At 32.6% G+C, this 17,879-nt stretch overlaps 1 protein-coding gene across 1 annotated transcript; it reads left to right on the top strand.

The window, feature by feature from the left end:
- Window positions 1-763: 763 nt before the first annotated feature.
- On the top strand, window positions 764-17,082 carry LOC115879677 (transmembrane protein 18). The gene is made up of 4 exons (XM_030896606.1): window positions 764-920; window positions 10,426-10,543; window positions 13,980-14,128; window positions 16,707-17,082. Exons 1-4 carry the CDS (start codon window positions 858-860, stop codon window positions 16,827-16,829), a joined length of 453 nt encoding a protein of 150 aa, XP_030752466.1. The 5' UTR covers window positions 764-857; the 3' UTR covers window positions 16,830-17,082.
- Window positions 17,083-17,879: the final 797 nt, after the last annotated feature.

Here is a 17,879-nt window from a genome sequence, read left to right as displayed (position 1 = left end):
CGTCTTTGACGCCGTCTTTTTTTCGATCATATGGCTATAAAACAATAAAGATTATTGAAAATACTTTTTTTTCAGTGCAGTTAGCAACAAAAATTACTATAAACAATCAAAATTATGAATAACAATATGATATTCAAATGAATCATATTCCAAAGTTTTTAATAATAATTATAATAATCTGTTATTTTTAAGTACTTATGCAGTTTGGTAGTAAATACATGAAGCATTCGAGGCACATTTATGTAGAGTCTCTGTTGTAGAGTATTTTTGTTAGATATCAAACAGTTTAAACTACCCTAGTGTATTAATTTGTTTAGAATTATGCAAAGGCGCATATATGGATAGGATAATGAGATAATGGGGGTAATTTTATTATTCATTCCTTCAAAAAGTTCATGTATATTATAAAATACATGTTTTTCCATTTAAATGAGAGGAGGAATCGAGGAATATACATCTGGTATTAACCTTTTGATCGCCTTGTATATTGTATATACCATGGGCAATATACCGATTTTAGGATAATTATGAGAAATACCATACTATTCATTTTTTACTATTAATGAAATATCAATAATTTGCTTAACAGTTATTAAGAATTTGTAGAAAATAAAATATTTGTGTAACAGAGTTATAAAAAAATCAAATTATAAACGTTTATGGTTATGCAACTAGAAATACAGTACGCGTTAATATGGTTGCCTAAAACAAGTTCCATCGAAACCGGCTTTTGTCAAAAATTATTTTCATCTGTCATTCGAAGTCAAACAACATCAATGTGTTAGTGATTATTTTCGAAAAGCAAAATTTTAACATTTTATTTTGATTTTATTTTCCAAATAGAGAGTGGTGATAAAATGATTGAGCACGATTTTGCCGATTTCAGTAAAGTGGAGGGATTCCTATCGTTTCTAGCCAGCGTAAGTATAATCCAATTTAGAAATACTAATTTTTGTTAGATCTATCTCTAATTTTTGCTCAAAAACAAACCGGTTTGAAAGGGCACAATAACAACAATGTTGTTGGTCAAGCGAATTTGAATAATTCTGCATTTTGAGTGTCTACGTTTAAATTTAATTATTGCATTAACTTAAAAACCAGGTAAGGTACCAACACCATGCATTATAAACAATAATTATGTATACAATTCGGTAAATAATGAGATACAGAATACAAAAACAGTCTCATTACATATAGGTATCACATATTTTTGACCTTTAAAAATAAAAACTTTACTGATTGTCATAATTTAATCCTATAAAATTTTCAAAAAATATTTTTGAAGTAGGTATCTAAATATAAGATTGCTGAATGGATTAGAGCCTACTTTAATTTTATTTTGAGATATTTTTATTTTTATCCACCAAGTTCAATTCAAATGTGATTTAGGTAATAAAAACTTGTTCTAATTACCTTAAAACAAAAGGAATGTCTAAAATAAGTAGTTTTTATAATGAAATTAATTTATAAGCCAGATTTGTAGTAGGCGTCCTGAGATTAAATTTATCTTATGTTATTTTTATTTGTATATTTTTTCCTGAAATATCTGATTATACACAAAACCAGTTAGATATTTTTGGGGATTAACTTGTCGTTATTATACACAATTGGCTGATTTATTGATGTATTTTTTGGAAATTTCATATACAGGGTGTTTCAAAAAACATGTGCCATCTCTCGTGGGGAGATTCCTCACGTAAAAATAAGATTTATTTTTCATATCATATCAGATTTATTTTTCATATCATAACATAGGTACGATTCTGCTTTGTTTCGTCTACAGGGTGTTAAAATCTTAATATTTTTTCGATTTATTATAATTTTCTTCCAAGTACTTTTAGTGATTCGAATGAAATTTTGAAGGTAAAAGTTACTATAAGTGCTACTAAAAAAGTGTCGTGTCGATTAATTCATCAGGGACGTGCATATGGGTTCACTGAAATATTTTTCAAAAAAAAAACATGTGCGCCACTGACTTTTTTTCTTTTGATATCAGAATTGTGTAGTCCCTTTAATGCCAATTAAAAGTTATCTCTCCATATTTTGTCGAATTCGGCCCTTTGATGAGATAAACACAAATTTATTAATCACAATTAATAAAATAAAAATAAAATTAATAAATTATATATTTTACCTAATTTATTATTAAATATTATTACTATTAGTTATTATTACTATTAGTCCAACGTACAGAAATTTGAACTAAAAAAATAATGGTAGTTAAGATATTTACAAAAAATCTAAGTTTTAACATCCTGTAACTAAAACTATGCATTTCCATACCCATGTTTATAGGAACATTTTTTCTTATTTTTTGATGAAGAATCAATGAGTACTTATTTCAAACTCTCGCAAATTAATAATGTTAAAATTTTTTAAAGGTTGCATTATACTTGAATCCAGACAAATTAATAAAATTGCGTTTATCTCATTAAGGAGGCCGAAATTAACAAAAAATCAAGAGACAACTTTTAATCGGCATTAAACTGCTTACACTATTTCGCTAACAAAAAAAAGTCAGTGACGTACATGCCTTCTTTAGAAAAATATTCCAGTGATAACCCATATGCACGTCCCTGGTGAATGTCGACACTTTTTTAGCTTTAAAATACGTCGCATTTATAGTAACTTTTACCCTCAAAATTTTATTCGAAACGCTAAAAGTACTTGGAAGAAAATTGTAATAAATCGAAAAAATATTAAAACTCTAACACCCTGTAGCTAAGAAATAAAGCAGAATCGGACCTATGTCGATATGAAAAATAAATCTTATTTTTATGCGAGGAATCTCCTCACGAGAGATAGAGATGGCGCATGTTTTTTGAAAGACCCTGTATATAATTTCTTCTATTTATTCCACTAGTTTCGAGGTTCTGAATGAGGCTTGTACCACAGAATATCTAGTTACGCAACAGAAAAATACTCGAAATGAAAGAGCTAAAATTGCACAAATAGAATACTAGATGGCGCGACAATATCTTAATCAGAATATAATTAGAAATTTTGAACTTTCGGTTTTGGATCGACGGCTCGTCGCCGGCCTTATAGCTCGGCTAAATATGCACAGTTGCCAGATTCAAAAAGACTTGAATTGGCATCCCATTCTTTTTATTGTATATAATGCAGTATGTGTTTCTTTCTATTCTTCTTTTCTTGTCAGATACACTTATATTAATTATTCCTTTGGCTATTAAAATAGTTTTAAGTATATTATTACAAAACATATACATTTTTAATATACACTACCTTATAATGTTAACTAAGAAAATACCTTTAATTACCTTTAAAATTAATAATATACAGGGCGATTGATAGTGATATTTATTAATGCTGGAACGTTAGTAATAAAATATAAGTTTAATAATAATGGAAATAATTTATTAAAATGCAGTACAAAAAATGTTAACTGACTAAAAAATACTATAATAACAAATTTCTTCCGTTTGCCACGTTATTTATATAGACCTAGGTAGATTTTAAAAAGTGACACAGGTACAATTAATAATATAGTAGTTCGGCATAAAAGTTGCTGTCACGACATCGTGACAGAATTTAAAAATTATTAATTAAATATATATAATATTAAATAAATCTTTATAAAGAAACGCAAGTATACCAAATTTGGGCCCAATCGAACTCCAGGAAATGATATGATCATAATAGTGTACTATATTATGGTACCACTCGATATACTTTAAGGTACCATAATATTGCAATGTCACCGAAGATCCGTAGTATACCAAATTTAAGAACAATCGAACGGCCATGAAATGGTATTGTAATATGGTACTATATTAAGGTTCCACTTTATATACATCATAGTTCAATCATATTACAATGTAACCAAAGATACGTAGTATACCAAGTTTGAGCCTAATTGAACGCCAGGAAATGGTATCGTAATATGGTACTATATTAAGGTACCACTTTATATGCATTATAGTGCGATCATATTACAATGTCACCGAAAATACGTAGTATCCCAAGTTTAAGCCCAATCGAATGCCATGTACGTAATATTGTACTATATTATGGTACCAGTTGATATGCTTCATGGTACCATAATAATGCAATGTCATCAAAAATACGCAAGTATATATCAAATATGAGCTCAATCGAACGCCAGGAAATGGTATTGAAATATGGTACTATATTAAGGTACCACTTTATATGCATTATAGTACCATCATATTACAATGTAACCGAAGATACGTAGTATAACAAGTTTAAGCCCAATCGAACGCCAGGAAATGGTATCGTAATATGGTACTATATTATGGTACCTCTTATTATGCTCCATGGTACCATAATATTACAATATCACCGAAGATACGTAGTATCCCAAATTTAAGCCCAATCGAATGCCATGTACATAATATGGTACTATATTATGGTACCAGATGATATGCATCATAGTACCATCATATTACAATGTCACCGAAAATACGTAGTATACCAAGTTTAAGCCCTATTGCCGCCATGTACCTAATATTGCTATATGGTACTATAGAAGGTACCACTTTATATGCTCCATGGTACCATGATATTACAATGTAACTGAAGATATAGTATACCAAGTTTAAGCCCAATCGAACGCCATGTATCGTAATATAGTACTATATTATGGTATCACTTGATATGCTCCTGAAAAAAACGGCGTCCAGTTGGCTGGAATATGTAAATTTATATAGGACATTTCCCATATAAATTTACATATAAAATGACAGTGATATTAATTTCATAGCTATCGCTAACGCCGTTTTTTCCCGATTATACAATATGAACTTGGTATGAACACAATCGAACGTCAGGAAGTGATATCATAATAGTAGAACAATACTTATTATATTGTCGCCGAATTACAATGAAAATTCAGGATTCAATTATACAATCAAATGTCAGGAAGCGATTATAATTTAGCTCATAAGATTTAATTCCAACTAACATGGCAAACTGAAAAAAAAACAGCTCTGATCTATTTTAATATGTTTAAATGATGTAGCAAATTTGAAGGTAGGCTTTATCAGGAAGTATTACGATATGAATTACACAATGGCAACACTGCACAAAATTCTTTTAAATTTTGTTTGTAGAAAACTGTTTTCTTTTAAATTTATTGCCCTCTATTATGTAGTAGCGAAACTACCACATCAAAATATCTGATTTGGAGACAGACTTTTAAAGCCTGTCTCCTTTTGCTACCTACAATTTTACACATGTAACGAGGCTTCTGTTGCGTAGCTAGATATTCTGTGCTTGTACGCTAGATTTTAATCCGTGTTCCCTGACAGATAAAACGTTAAGTGTATACTGGGCTTAAGAGTAAAAACCTTGTTAGCTTCTGAATCCTATATTTATTTTTAGTTCAGTCCTTGGGGATTTTTGCTTGGAAAAAAGTCCGGAAGTTTTGCAACTTTGCAGGTTTATAGGTTTTGGGGTCCCTAACTAAATTCCATAAAATGCACATTTCCAGACTTGCCGCCGGCGCCGCCATCGTGCCAAGATGGCGCCCAAAATCGGTATTTTGTGAATATCTCGAAAACTATACATTTTTCACGAAAATTTGAGGAGAGCAAAATTAAAGAGAATAAAATTTTCGCTAAAATCAACCGTTTAGGCACAAAATCCCTGGAAATTTTACAATTTTGCGTAAAATATGATATATTATGTATAATCAATTTTTCGAAATCAAATGTCGATTAGAGTTCACTAAAACTAGTTTTAGTTTAGTTTCTTCAATTTTGTCATAAAACAGTGGCGTATCATTAATTCGCTCATTAATTTATGAATAATTAATTTTAATTATTGAAAATGTGTACTTGTTTCCATATCACCCAAGAGGTAAAGTATATGGCGCGTTTATTTTAACGTGGTCTCCCCGGAGGCCTGCTCCACTAGATAAATTAAAAACTTTAACTTATCTGCAGAAGCCCGACGGATCTGGCTCATTGATGTCAAAGTCGATCATGTCTGCTGTGCTGGGCTCATCAGGGTGGTCTCTCAATACGCCCAACTCTTCATGTTCAGCCGCCAGAAGGATATCTACAGGCAAGTCCAACTCCTCTTCATCGGATTCATCGAGTGACACTTCAGTGACGTTGTCACAGGATTTCCCATTGCAGTATGCACAAATCATTGAACATTTTAATCCTGCTTTTCTGCATCTACAGGCTTTACCATAGTTGTTGGTTTTGCATTTACAGGATAAAAGGGGGATTACAGGGATTTTGGAGCTGACTCTTTCAATGTTGTGACTGGAGTAATGCCTGTGTTTGGTTTGTTCCAACCCCATTCTTCGGCATCTTTGGTACAACCAGACCAATGCTGAACCTGATGGTAAGTTCGCAAAGGATTGCTGTCCAGCACGACAATTAATCTATACTAATATATAAAATCCTTAAGTGACTGACACACTGATTAATCACGATCCTGCTCAAACCACTCAACGTACGAAGCTCAATTTTGGCATACAGGTTGATTCTAGGGTGTAGAGGTTCGATAAGAAGGTGATTTTTTAAAATTCGTTCCAAGGGGGTGAAACCACCCCACAAATATTACAATATTTTTTATTTGAAAAACGATCAAGTTTCCGAAAAAACGCTTAAATACGTATATTTTATTTTGTTTTTTACATATTTTAAGATTTTTTAAAAATGTATAGAGGGTGTTTCGAAAAATCTGGTCATTGATTAATCACGATCCTGCTTAAAGCACTTGACGTAAAAAGCTGATTTTTGGAAAACGGATTGACTTTAGGGTGTAGCGGTTCGATAAGAAGGGATTTTTCGAAACTCGAATTTTAAGGGGGTGAAACGGGTGAAACCACCCCTCAAATATTAGAATATTTTTTATTTCAAAACCGGCGAGTTTTTCGGAAAAACTCTTAAACACGTATATTTTATTTTGTTGTTTTACATATTTTAAGATTTTTAAAAATTTATGCAGGGTGTTTCATAAAATATGACCATTGAGTAATCAGGATTCTGCTTAAACTGCTTGACATTTAAAGCTGATTTTTGGCAAACGGATTGACTGTGCATGGGGTGTAGAGGTTCGATAAGGAGGGGTTTCTCGAATCTAAAATTCCAGGAGGGCGAAAACGTCCCTCAAATATTACAAAATTTGTTATTTAAAAAATGGTTAGTCTTTCGAGAAAACGCTTGGACACGCATAATTTATTTTGTTTTTTTACATATTTTGAATTTTTTTAAAAAATCATACAGGGTGTTCCAAAAAGTTGGGTAATTGATTAACCACGATTCTGCTTAAACTGCTTGACGTAAAAAGCTTAATTTTGGCAAACGGATTTTTCGAAAGTCAAATTCCAACAAGATGAAACTAGCCCTCAAATATTACTAAGTTATATAATAATATCGCCATATTGTTTTTTCTCATGCTGACATGTGAGAAAATTTTATCCAGTTTGTATGATAATGGAAATTCTTGCTTTGCTTTATAATCACCATTACAAATAATGATTAATTCGACGCGATCGAAGTCGCGGGAACACGCTAGTTATTCATAAATTAATGAGCGAATTAATGATACGCCACTGTTTCATGACAAAATTAAAGAAGCTAAACTAAAACTAGTTTTAGTGAACCCTAATCGACATTTGATTTCGGAAAATCGACTATACATAATATATCGCATTTTACGCAAAATTGTAAAATTTCTAGCGATTTTGTGCCTAAACGGTTGACTTTAGCAAACATTTTTATAAAACCTTTTTTATAGAAAATTTTATTCTCTTTAATTTTGCTCTCCTCAAATTTTCGCGAAAAATGCATAGTTTTCGAGATAATCACAAAACACCGATTTTGGGCGCCATCTTGGCAAGATGGCGGCGCCGGCGGCAAGTCTGGAGATGTGCATTTTATGGATTTTAGTTAGGGACCTCAAAACCTATAAACCTGCAAAGTTTCAAAACTTCCTGACTTTTTTCCAAGCAGGCCCCTTTTTTGATCCCCAATGACTGAACTATTTAGCGTATTTTACTATTACTACTTTTCACATTACGTTATGTAAATATCATAAATTTTTCATTGTAACACATATTCTGATTCTGCCTACACGAAATCTTCATTTACTTGGTTCGTTCGACTTTAATAATTTTAAAAATTGATAATGGCAAGTATCTTTTGCATTATCTTTACTAAAATTAGACGTTGGAGAATGAAGCGTGAAGATATAAAATCGGGTGATTCTGACGCATAATCTATACAACCACTTTCTAAAATGTCAGTATTATGTTTATAAATTATATAATACGGAGGCCGTAATGGTCGATAATTAAAATTTTCTTCAGTAAGTTTGTTATTCAATGAGAGAAAATTAAATATAGAGTAGGTACAAAATTAATAAAATATTTTCGTATACAGTGTTGGAAAAAAGTTCTATAGTCTGTCCAACGACAAAATCCTTGCCAGTGATAGATGTGCCTGTCATTTTTTCAAGAAATAAGTTGGTGCAATTGGAATACAAAACAGGAAATATATATTTAAAATTTTAGTGACAAATGATTACTTCTAAACATACGAAAAAAAAAACTGCTGTGAAAACTGTATAAAACAAAAAATCTATTCCAGCTTTTTTATTTCAAAAAAAATAGAGTGTGTATTAATACAAAACTAACAAAGGTGTGTGTTAAAAAATACTAGATATAAAAAATCTATAAACATGAACTACCGTATGATCGAATAAAACGGCTGTGCTGTGAACTGTGAACTGCAAAAACCATCGTGGATCGTGGCATAACGTCGGTTTCCAATGTTTCATAGGTATTTTATACATGCGTCCTTATATAAAATAAAGTTTCTTGTATGCAACACACTGTATTTTATTTATAAAATTAAACAAAAATACTAAATTTGAATAAACAATATTTGGCGATATAATTCTGGTTTGGTTTGGCGAAATTTTCAAAAGTTTTGGGTCGCGACCGTTGCAAGAATAGCGCCAAATAGTGTTTACATTGTCCTTATGGGCACTTTCCAATCTAAACTTGTTTCATTTATCTATGCTTTAAACCAATGACTTTTGACCTTATCTCTCTACTAAAGCTATTGTTATTTACCTATAATGTGATGTATTTATTTTACAGCTACTCTAGTTTGTAGTACCGTATATGAGATGGTATACAAACTTTATTGGTGATTAATAGGACTCTGTAGGTCTACATTTACTTTTCCTCGATTTTCCTGCATTTTGGCTGGTTACTTGACATAATTTGACACACGTAATAACCTTTAATTTGACAAGAGTTTGACAAGTATTCAGAAACCTTCATACGCCTGCGTCTGCGCATCGTTCATATAATAATCATCTATCAAAGAATGAAAACCTAAAAATTATATTACCATGTAGAATGTTTAGGAGGAGAGTTAATCACCGCGACCTTATAGATCTATTGTGTGTTCCCCTTTCTTGAGTTATAACGAGTCTTAGACCGTTGGAGGACACCCATTCCAAGTTACGGATGGAGTCTTCCAGATTCTTCAGTTCCGCTTTCAGTTGGTTCCCGTTTGAAAAACAGAACGGTTCTGATCCAGTTAGTGGAGTGTTCGCTCCTTTTCTAGCTAGATCATTTGCTTTTTCATTGCCTTCTATCCCTTGGTGAGCAGGCACCCAGAGTAGGAGGACTTTATTTTCTTTGCCTAATTTGTTGAGCTTCTCTAGGCATTCTTTAACCAACTTCGAATTGATGGTTACTGAGTTGATCGCGTTAAGTGCTGCTTGACTATCGGATAGGATGGCAATTTCCTGTTTTCGATAGTTCCTATCTAAGATAAATTGTACGCATCTTTCGATAGCGTAAATTTCTGCCTGAAGGATACTGGGCTAGGTGCCCATTGGTCTGGAGTATTTAGTTTTCGGCCCAAATACTCCTATCCCTGTCCCTGCTTTGGTTTTGGAAACATCAGTATACCACGTGATTGTATGGTCTTTTATATGCTGAGTAAGCGTTTCTTTCTTCCAATCCTTTTTATTGCTCAATACTACAGTGAGGTGTTTCTCAAAGTTGTAAATTCTTGGTCATGTCATCCACTGGGAGTTGGAGAAGTGGAATTTTCTTTTTGAAGGTGTTCCAAGCCAATATTACCATAGAAACGCGCTTTGATTTTTGCAATGATTTTTGGGATCAACTATATTTTTATATTTTTTATTTTTAAGTAAGTACAAACTAGATTATCCATTTTAGAACAAGCAAAAATGTTTATAAAGAATGCATTTTTCTGGAAATGTTAACAATAAAAAGGGTTTTCTCATGTAAAGACGATCCGGGGACATACTGTATATTGAAATATCTTCATATTTTGTAATTAAATGATCTTATTTAATAACTGAAGTGGTAAAAATGTAATTGGAACAAGATAAGCTATTCTATGTGAACTATTTCAATGAACTTTATTTATTTTGTTTCAGATCGACTGGCGAGACCCGTGGTTGATAGGACTATTTGTTTTTCATTTTTCTATTTTCATGATGGCTATATTGACTAGAAACTATGGGAATTTCCAAGCTGTTTTATTTTTTATTCTATGTAAGTCTTATGAGATGAAAATTAACAATTTTAATCGCCTGACTTTTACTTTGTTAACGTGATTTGGTATGTTAATAATATGACATAAATCAGGACTGATTGACGTATTCAATTAGTTTCGGACACTTCCTGTTTCACTGGAAATGACCGCCACTTTTGATTTTTAAATGGTACCCTCTGTATTTTTTTACTTTATTTGATAGAAAATAACATTGCGAATAGAATGTCATATCATTTGTCAACCTTTGACACTTGCGCTTATAAAAATTGTATTTTAAATTTCTATCTAGATGCCATGACTAATTTTTAATCAAGGAGCCTTGGAAAAATAGATTTGATCGTTTAATGTTTTTTTTTTACTTTTCCTGGCCGTTTAAAAGATCGTAACCAAATCGCATTTTTAATCATATCTCAATTTTTTCAAATGGAACAAGGGTAGCTCTGTAGCATATTGGAAAAAAAAGCATTTTTTACGAATAATTTGGTACCACATACTTGGTATTCCGAGTCAAATTGTCGTTATGAACACAGTTTTTAAGCGAAAATGTCAAAAGTTGACATGTGATATGTCAGTCTATTCAAAATGTTACTTTCTGTCAAATAAAGTGAGAAATGCCGAGGGTACTATTTAAAAATGAAAAGTAATAGTCATTTCCGATGAAAATGGAAGTGACCAAAAATAATTGAATACATCCAATCACTCCTGATTTATGTTATATACTAACAAAATGAATCTCGTTTTTTGTCTAAAAAATAAAAAAAATAATAGGGGTAAGCTTGACTTTTGAAAAACACCCGGTATATGATTGTTTGGTCTATAATAAAGCAAAAGCAAAAGAATATTTAGCTTAGTATGATTAGTATGTATTTTCTTTCTGTAGTTTTTCTATGTCATCTGTCAAGATCATACCGTCGCGTCAGTACAAGAGAAAGTTACAAGTCCAAATTTTCGTGAATTTTATTTTTTAACAATATAATACACACACCGGAAAAATCTAGGGATATCATTTTATTAAAGTTAAAAATAAATGTTTTGAATAAACAACCACATATTTGTAGGCCGATTCTTTCTACTTCGATTGAAACGAAGTAGTCACACTAGTTATTTCTAAATTTGGGATATTTGCAGAAGTCTTTGTGCATTTTTTGTCAAATGTATAAAAAGCACCTAGCATCAATTGTTCGAATTTAACCTGTACTGGCTATGTTTTTTATGATAACTGGCCAGAATTCATTCAAATAACTCTGTTTAGTATTAAACTACATTATGGAGCGTAGACATCTTAACAGAGACGAAATGCTAAGGGCCATGGGTATGCTCGAAGCTGGAATGCGCCAAATCAACGTAGCTAGAGCATTAAATACAAGGCAAGGTGTAATATCGCGATTAAGTGCACGCTACCGTGAAAGTGGTGATGTTGCAGAAAGGCACACAGGGCGACATCGCATTACTACCCCTCAGGAAGATCATTTTTTACAATTAAATGATCGACGCCGACCGACTCTTACAGCACCAGAGCTTAGTTTAATTCTCCAGGAAACACATAATGTAACCGTTAGTCCTGACACTGTTCACAATAGATTAAGAGAGGTCAACTTAAGAAGTAGACGCCCCTGGAGAGCTCAACCCTTAACGAGAGGAAATCGAGAAGTACGATATTTGTGGGCTCAAGATCATGTTCAGTGGTCGAATGAACAATGGGCCAATGTTCTCTTCACGGATGAGTCACGCTTTGGAATTCATCCGGATTCGAAAAGACTTAGGGTATGGAGAGAACCGGGAAATCTTATTCGGTTAGATCATGTTCAGGAAGTGCACCCTTATCAAGGTGGAACAGTTATGGTCTTGGGAGGAGTCCAGTTAGGCCGAAAAACCGATCTCGTTTTTCTTGAAAGGTTTCTAACAGGAATCACATATCGTGATTTAATTCTTGAGCCTGTCCTGTTACCTATGACCTATGCTAATGATTTTGGGAGAAACTTCATTTTCATGCATGACAATGCACGGCCTCATACAGCCAGAGTGGTAAGTGAGTTTATCAATGCTCATCAATTAAACATCTTACCCTGGCCGGCACAATCTCCTGACCTCAACCTCATCGAGCACGTATGGGACGCGGTCCAAAGAAGAATTTTGGGAATGCGTATGCCTCGTGAAACTCGTAGGGATCTGGTTCGGGCCGTGAATGCAGCGTGGCAGGCTGTACCTCAAGAAGAGATCGACAACCTGATCAGGAGCATGGAGAGACGATGTAGGGCTGTAATGAACAGTAGAGGAGGCCATACCCTTTATTAAGTAAAAATGGTTTTATCTTTTTTATTTTAATTCACAGTTTAGAATAAAAAAAATGTGTGTATTTTTTGGAGTTCATGAAAAATCAAGGTAAATTTGAAAAATTCGGTAAATTTCGCATTTTTATTTCCAATACGTCCTGTAAACTATTTGTTTATTTTAATTTTATTATATCAGAAATGCAAATAATAAAATTACTGACGATGGCTGGATAAAATTGTAATATCCCTAGACTTTTCCGGTGTGTGTATTTAAAACGCCATATATTTTTACAAAAAAAGTTTATTAATTCCATTTTTTTGTACATAAACTCCACAATGTGATATTACACAATTTTTCTAGTCCATATGTAAAAAATTGGTCAAATGCGAGTCGGACTCGCGCACGAAGGGTTCCGTACCATTCATTATCTATACAACATAAGACACTATTATTATAAACTTTTTTTCCGATTTAGGTGAAATTTTGAATACGCGTATAAGTAATTTAAAAAAAAATGAAGAAACACATTACTAAAAATTGTATTAATCAATAATAAATATGTAAACAGTAAAAATAAATATGTAAAAATATGTAAAAATTAAAAAAAAGCGATTAAAAAAAAGTCGCCTTGACTAGGATTCGAACCTGCCTTACTACGGCTCCAACGTCATAGCAGCGTAAAGTCCTAACGCTTTAACCACGGGGCCACCGAGGACTTGAAAGATTCTATGTAAAATTCTTACTTAAAAGATAATGTTTAGTGAAAGTACTTTTTTATCTATAAACATTTATTTAATTCTGTTTTTAGTATTTGTTCTTATAGCGGCAACATAGACACATTATCTGTAAAAATTTCAACTGTCTAGCTATAACGGTTCATAAGATAGACCTTTGTGACAGACGGACGGACGGACGGATAGCGAAGTCTTAGTAATAGGGTTCCTGTTTTTCCCTTTGGGTACGGAACCCTAAAAACAAAAAAAATACAAGTAAATAAAACATTTCTTACAAATGCACTTGGTCACTTTCTCTTGTGTACCAACGATACATTCTCTAGCTAGGCAGACTATATGGTTATAGTTTTCATATTATCATTTATGTATCAAAATGTATATTTAGTTATTTATTTTTGTATTTAATTAGAAAATAATTTGTTTTCAGTGCTGTTAGTCTATTTTTCGGAAAATATAAATAAGCTGGCGTCGACAAACTGGAAAATATTTTCTAGGCAGCAATATTTCGATAGCAATGGCCTTTTTATATCTGTAGTATTTTCAATGCCAATATTAATCAATTGCATGTTGATGGTGGTAAGTAGTCACTTTTTTAAAAAATTAATATATTTACCTATAAAGGTGCGTTCACACCGGCTGCGCCTCTCCACGCCGCACCGCCCAAATCATTTTTTTAACATATACTTTTGTGCGCGCTAAAAAAATACACTTCAAAAGTACATGTTAAAAAAATGTGTTGCGCGGCGCGGCGCGGAGCGGCGTAGCCGGTGTGAACGCACTTTAATGTTCCGGTACAAAAAATCAATTTTGGTAGAAAAGTCTGGTTTTAAAAACAAAATTATACAATGTGATCGAAAAAAAAACGGCGTCAGCGAAAGCTATGAAATGAAGATCGGTGTCGTTTTATATGAAAAACTATGACTCAAAATCAAAAGAATGTCATCGATAGTCATTTCCAAGCCAACTGGATGCCGTTTTTTTTTCAATCGTACGGTACAAATCGGTTACAAATTCAGCAAAACACTTTTGAAACCTCTCTAAGGGCAAATTTAGCCAACCGTAGAGGAAGTGCTGACCGTGATTCAATGGTGAGCAGTACTAATCAAAGTAGAGTAGGCAGAAATTGGAAAAATAATAAAATAACAAGCTTAAGTAATTAATAAAGTCATCAATATAATTATTTTTTACTCTAAATGAGGGGAAAATTGTTCAGATTTGGCATCCCTGCTCAGGATAGCCCTCAGCACCGACGAAATTAAATCATCTCAACAACGAAGCCGAATTCGACAAAATAGCAAGAATCAACTTTTAATCGGCATTAAACTGCTTACACTATTTCGCTAACAAGAGAAAAAAAAGTCAGTGGCGTACATGCTTTTTTAGAAAAATATTCCAGTGATAACTTATATGCATGTTCCTGGTGGATATGTCGACACTTTTTTAGCTTTAAAATATATCGCATTTATAGTAACTTTTACCCTCAAAATTTCAGTCGCAACGCTAAAAGTACTTGGAAGAAAATTATAATAAATCGAAAAAAATATTAAAACTTTAACACTCAGTAGCTACGAAAAAAAGCAGAATCAGACCTATGTTGGTATGAAAAATAAATCTTATTTTTACGTGAGGAATCTCCCCACGGGAGACGGCACATGTTTTTTGAATCATCCTGTATGCACGCCACTGCAGTGTGATTATGCTAACTAGTATAAGTGCGGGTTTATACGCAAACAAAAAATTTACTGTGAAAAACGAAAAAGAAATGACTATGCACGTTTTATTAAAAAAATTGAAATAACGGGGTAAAAAAATATTTTTTCTACAAACGTCAGTAAAAATGTAATTTTTAACGCATGCTGTCAGTGCCTAAAATGTGACATTATGTCACTGATGGTAAAAGTCATTTACTTTTCGCACTAGTTCAGAATGACATATTATGAATAATATTCATTAACGTAAAAAGATAATACCTTGATATATACGAACATAAACTTGTTTGTAGAAAAAATAGTGTATGATATGTGTGCTGGGGGGGATGGGACACTCCGCCTTCGGCGTCGCACGGTAGGGTATTAGCATGAAAAAGGTGATCGAAATTCGAAAAAGCAAATGCGTTTAAGATTTCCCAAAAAAAGATAAATGATAAGTTAAATCATCTCTGCCATGAATAGCTTTGCTATGGGTGTGTTTAGTTGCATTCATTTGTTTCAACGAAACGTCAAAGTTGTTACTTCTCACAGATAAGAGGTAAATGGCTAAATTTTATGTTTAAAATTATAAATTGTTGTTGTTCTTGTGCTCTTTTTACGTTTATATTATTGTTTTGATTGAAAATGGCTCAGCAAGCTGCAGGTATGTATTCTACATAAACGTATTATTTATTTTGATATTCTCTATACTAACGATTTTTTTTTGCAACTAAAAGTTAGGCGTTCAGAAAATTTGATTAAATTTGTGACATTTTTATTATACTTAGAGATTTAGTTGCGCATTTCGAAGAATTCAGCATATTGTCTATATACGTTTTACTTAGTAAACATTGGGCTTTCATACAGTAAAATAAAATACTGCGACTTTTTGCGATTTTGCTGATAAAATGAGAAAAACATTCTTGGTTTCCTCCAATTTGCCAATCAGTGATATACTAATGCGAGGTGTAAACCGCGATGGCATTGTTGTGTACAAAGCGATCGCATTAGTGCCATTAGCAGTATAGCACAATTTGGCATTAGTAGCGGCTTTAGTGGTATGGGCATTGCTCGCGGATCAGTCGTAGCATTAGTAGAGTAGTTGCGATATTACTACTGGCACTGACCGTGGAAACACTGGAACAGTGATTTTTCTTTCTTTTTTTAGAATCGACGAATTATCCTTTATTTTGTTCATATTATTTCCTCTTTAATTGAAAATAGCAATAATTTATATAAGGTCTACATAAAAAAATTTCGATCAACTATCAGTGTCAAATACCCCACTGTGCGTCGTGTCAAACCAAACCAAACCAAACCCAAGCTTCCCTTCTCACAAAATAGAATACCACTTTTAGCACTTATATCATAAATAACTATTTTGCACCACAAGCGTTAGTTTAGGTTAATTTAGGCATTATTGTCCTACTAACTCCCTTTGTGCTTAAATAATGTTACATATTTAGGGTAGTTGGTTATATCAATCCACCCAGCTGATGACAACCCTCAAGACTGCCCAACTAAAGGAAAAAATCCGGAAGGAAAAGAAACAACAGAAAGAAGTCGAAAACAAAACGAAGAGCGAATGAAGGAGAATGAGCTTTGTTGATAATGCCATTTGTAAAAAAAACTAAGTGATAAGACTTGATGCGAGTTACCAAGATAATTTTAAGGCCATTACTACATTAATACGTGAGATTAGAGGGCTTTACTTACTCATTTAAGGTTAGGAAAAAGGTAGACGCTGTGATTTATTAGAAGGCTTATTGTTTTCAATAAATTCGAGTTTTTCGAGTGAGAGATGAATGATAAATTTGAATAAAAGCGTTTTTAAACTGAGAATTTACTGCGTTTTGAACTTAGATGTGTCTAATACAGGGTGCTACAAATTCGAGGTACAAGCAAGGTATCTCGGTAACCGTAATAGATACGAACATGGTTAAATTGGAGCAAAGTTGCCCTTTAGGATGTTCACCAAGATGCCATCAAAAAAGTTTTAAAAATTTCAACGATTTCTGAGTTTTGGAAAAGACGGTTTTTTTCGAAAATTAATTTTATTTTTTCCTGTCGTTAATTTTTAGAAAATCGAAATACTAATTGGACATTTTCTTTTTATTTATCTGATTGTATTCTGTATTTTTATATTTTCCAATTAGCTTATAATTTGTGAGATACAGAGGTCAACTTAATTTTTTTAAATACGGACCTGCGTTTTTTATTTCAGGTTTTGAAAGAACTCGGTCTCCTGAGTACAATGATATGCCACACTTAATTTTTTTTTGTTTTGGAAATCTGAACACAATTTATTTAAACTAATTTCAAGTCTAGTTCTGTTTTTTTTTAGTATTTAACTGTCAATTGTTACAATATTGATAAGTGCTATCAGACTTAACAATGGTGTGGGGTAAAACATTGAATACGGAAAATAAAATGCAATGAAATAATATAAAATAAATAATATAAATATAATGTAATAGAAAGAATCAAATCATTTCCCCGGAAGATGGATTGGAAATGGTAAAGCAGTATAATGGCCAGCGAAGTTCCTGGACCTGTCGGTGAGGGGGGGGGCATTACTTGACGTCATTTGTAAAAGTGAAATCAATAAATCTCACCATTTACAATAAAGAGTACAAAAT

This window comes from Sitophilus oryzae, unplaced genomic scaffold, assembly GCF_002938485.1.
Source record: "Sitophilus oryzae breed Bouriz unplaced genomic scaffold, Soryzae_2.0 scaffold_1583_pilon_pilon, whole genome shotgun sequence".
In the NCBI taxonomy this organism is placed as follows: domain Eukaryota; kingdom Metazoa; phylum Arthropoda; class Insecta; order Coleoptera; family Curculionidae; genus Sitophilus; species Sitophilus oryzae.
This window is presented reverse-complemented; position numbering and strand designations above follow the sequence as displayed.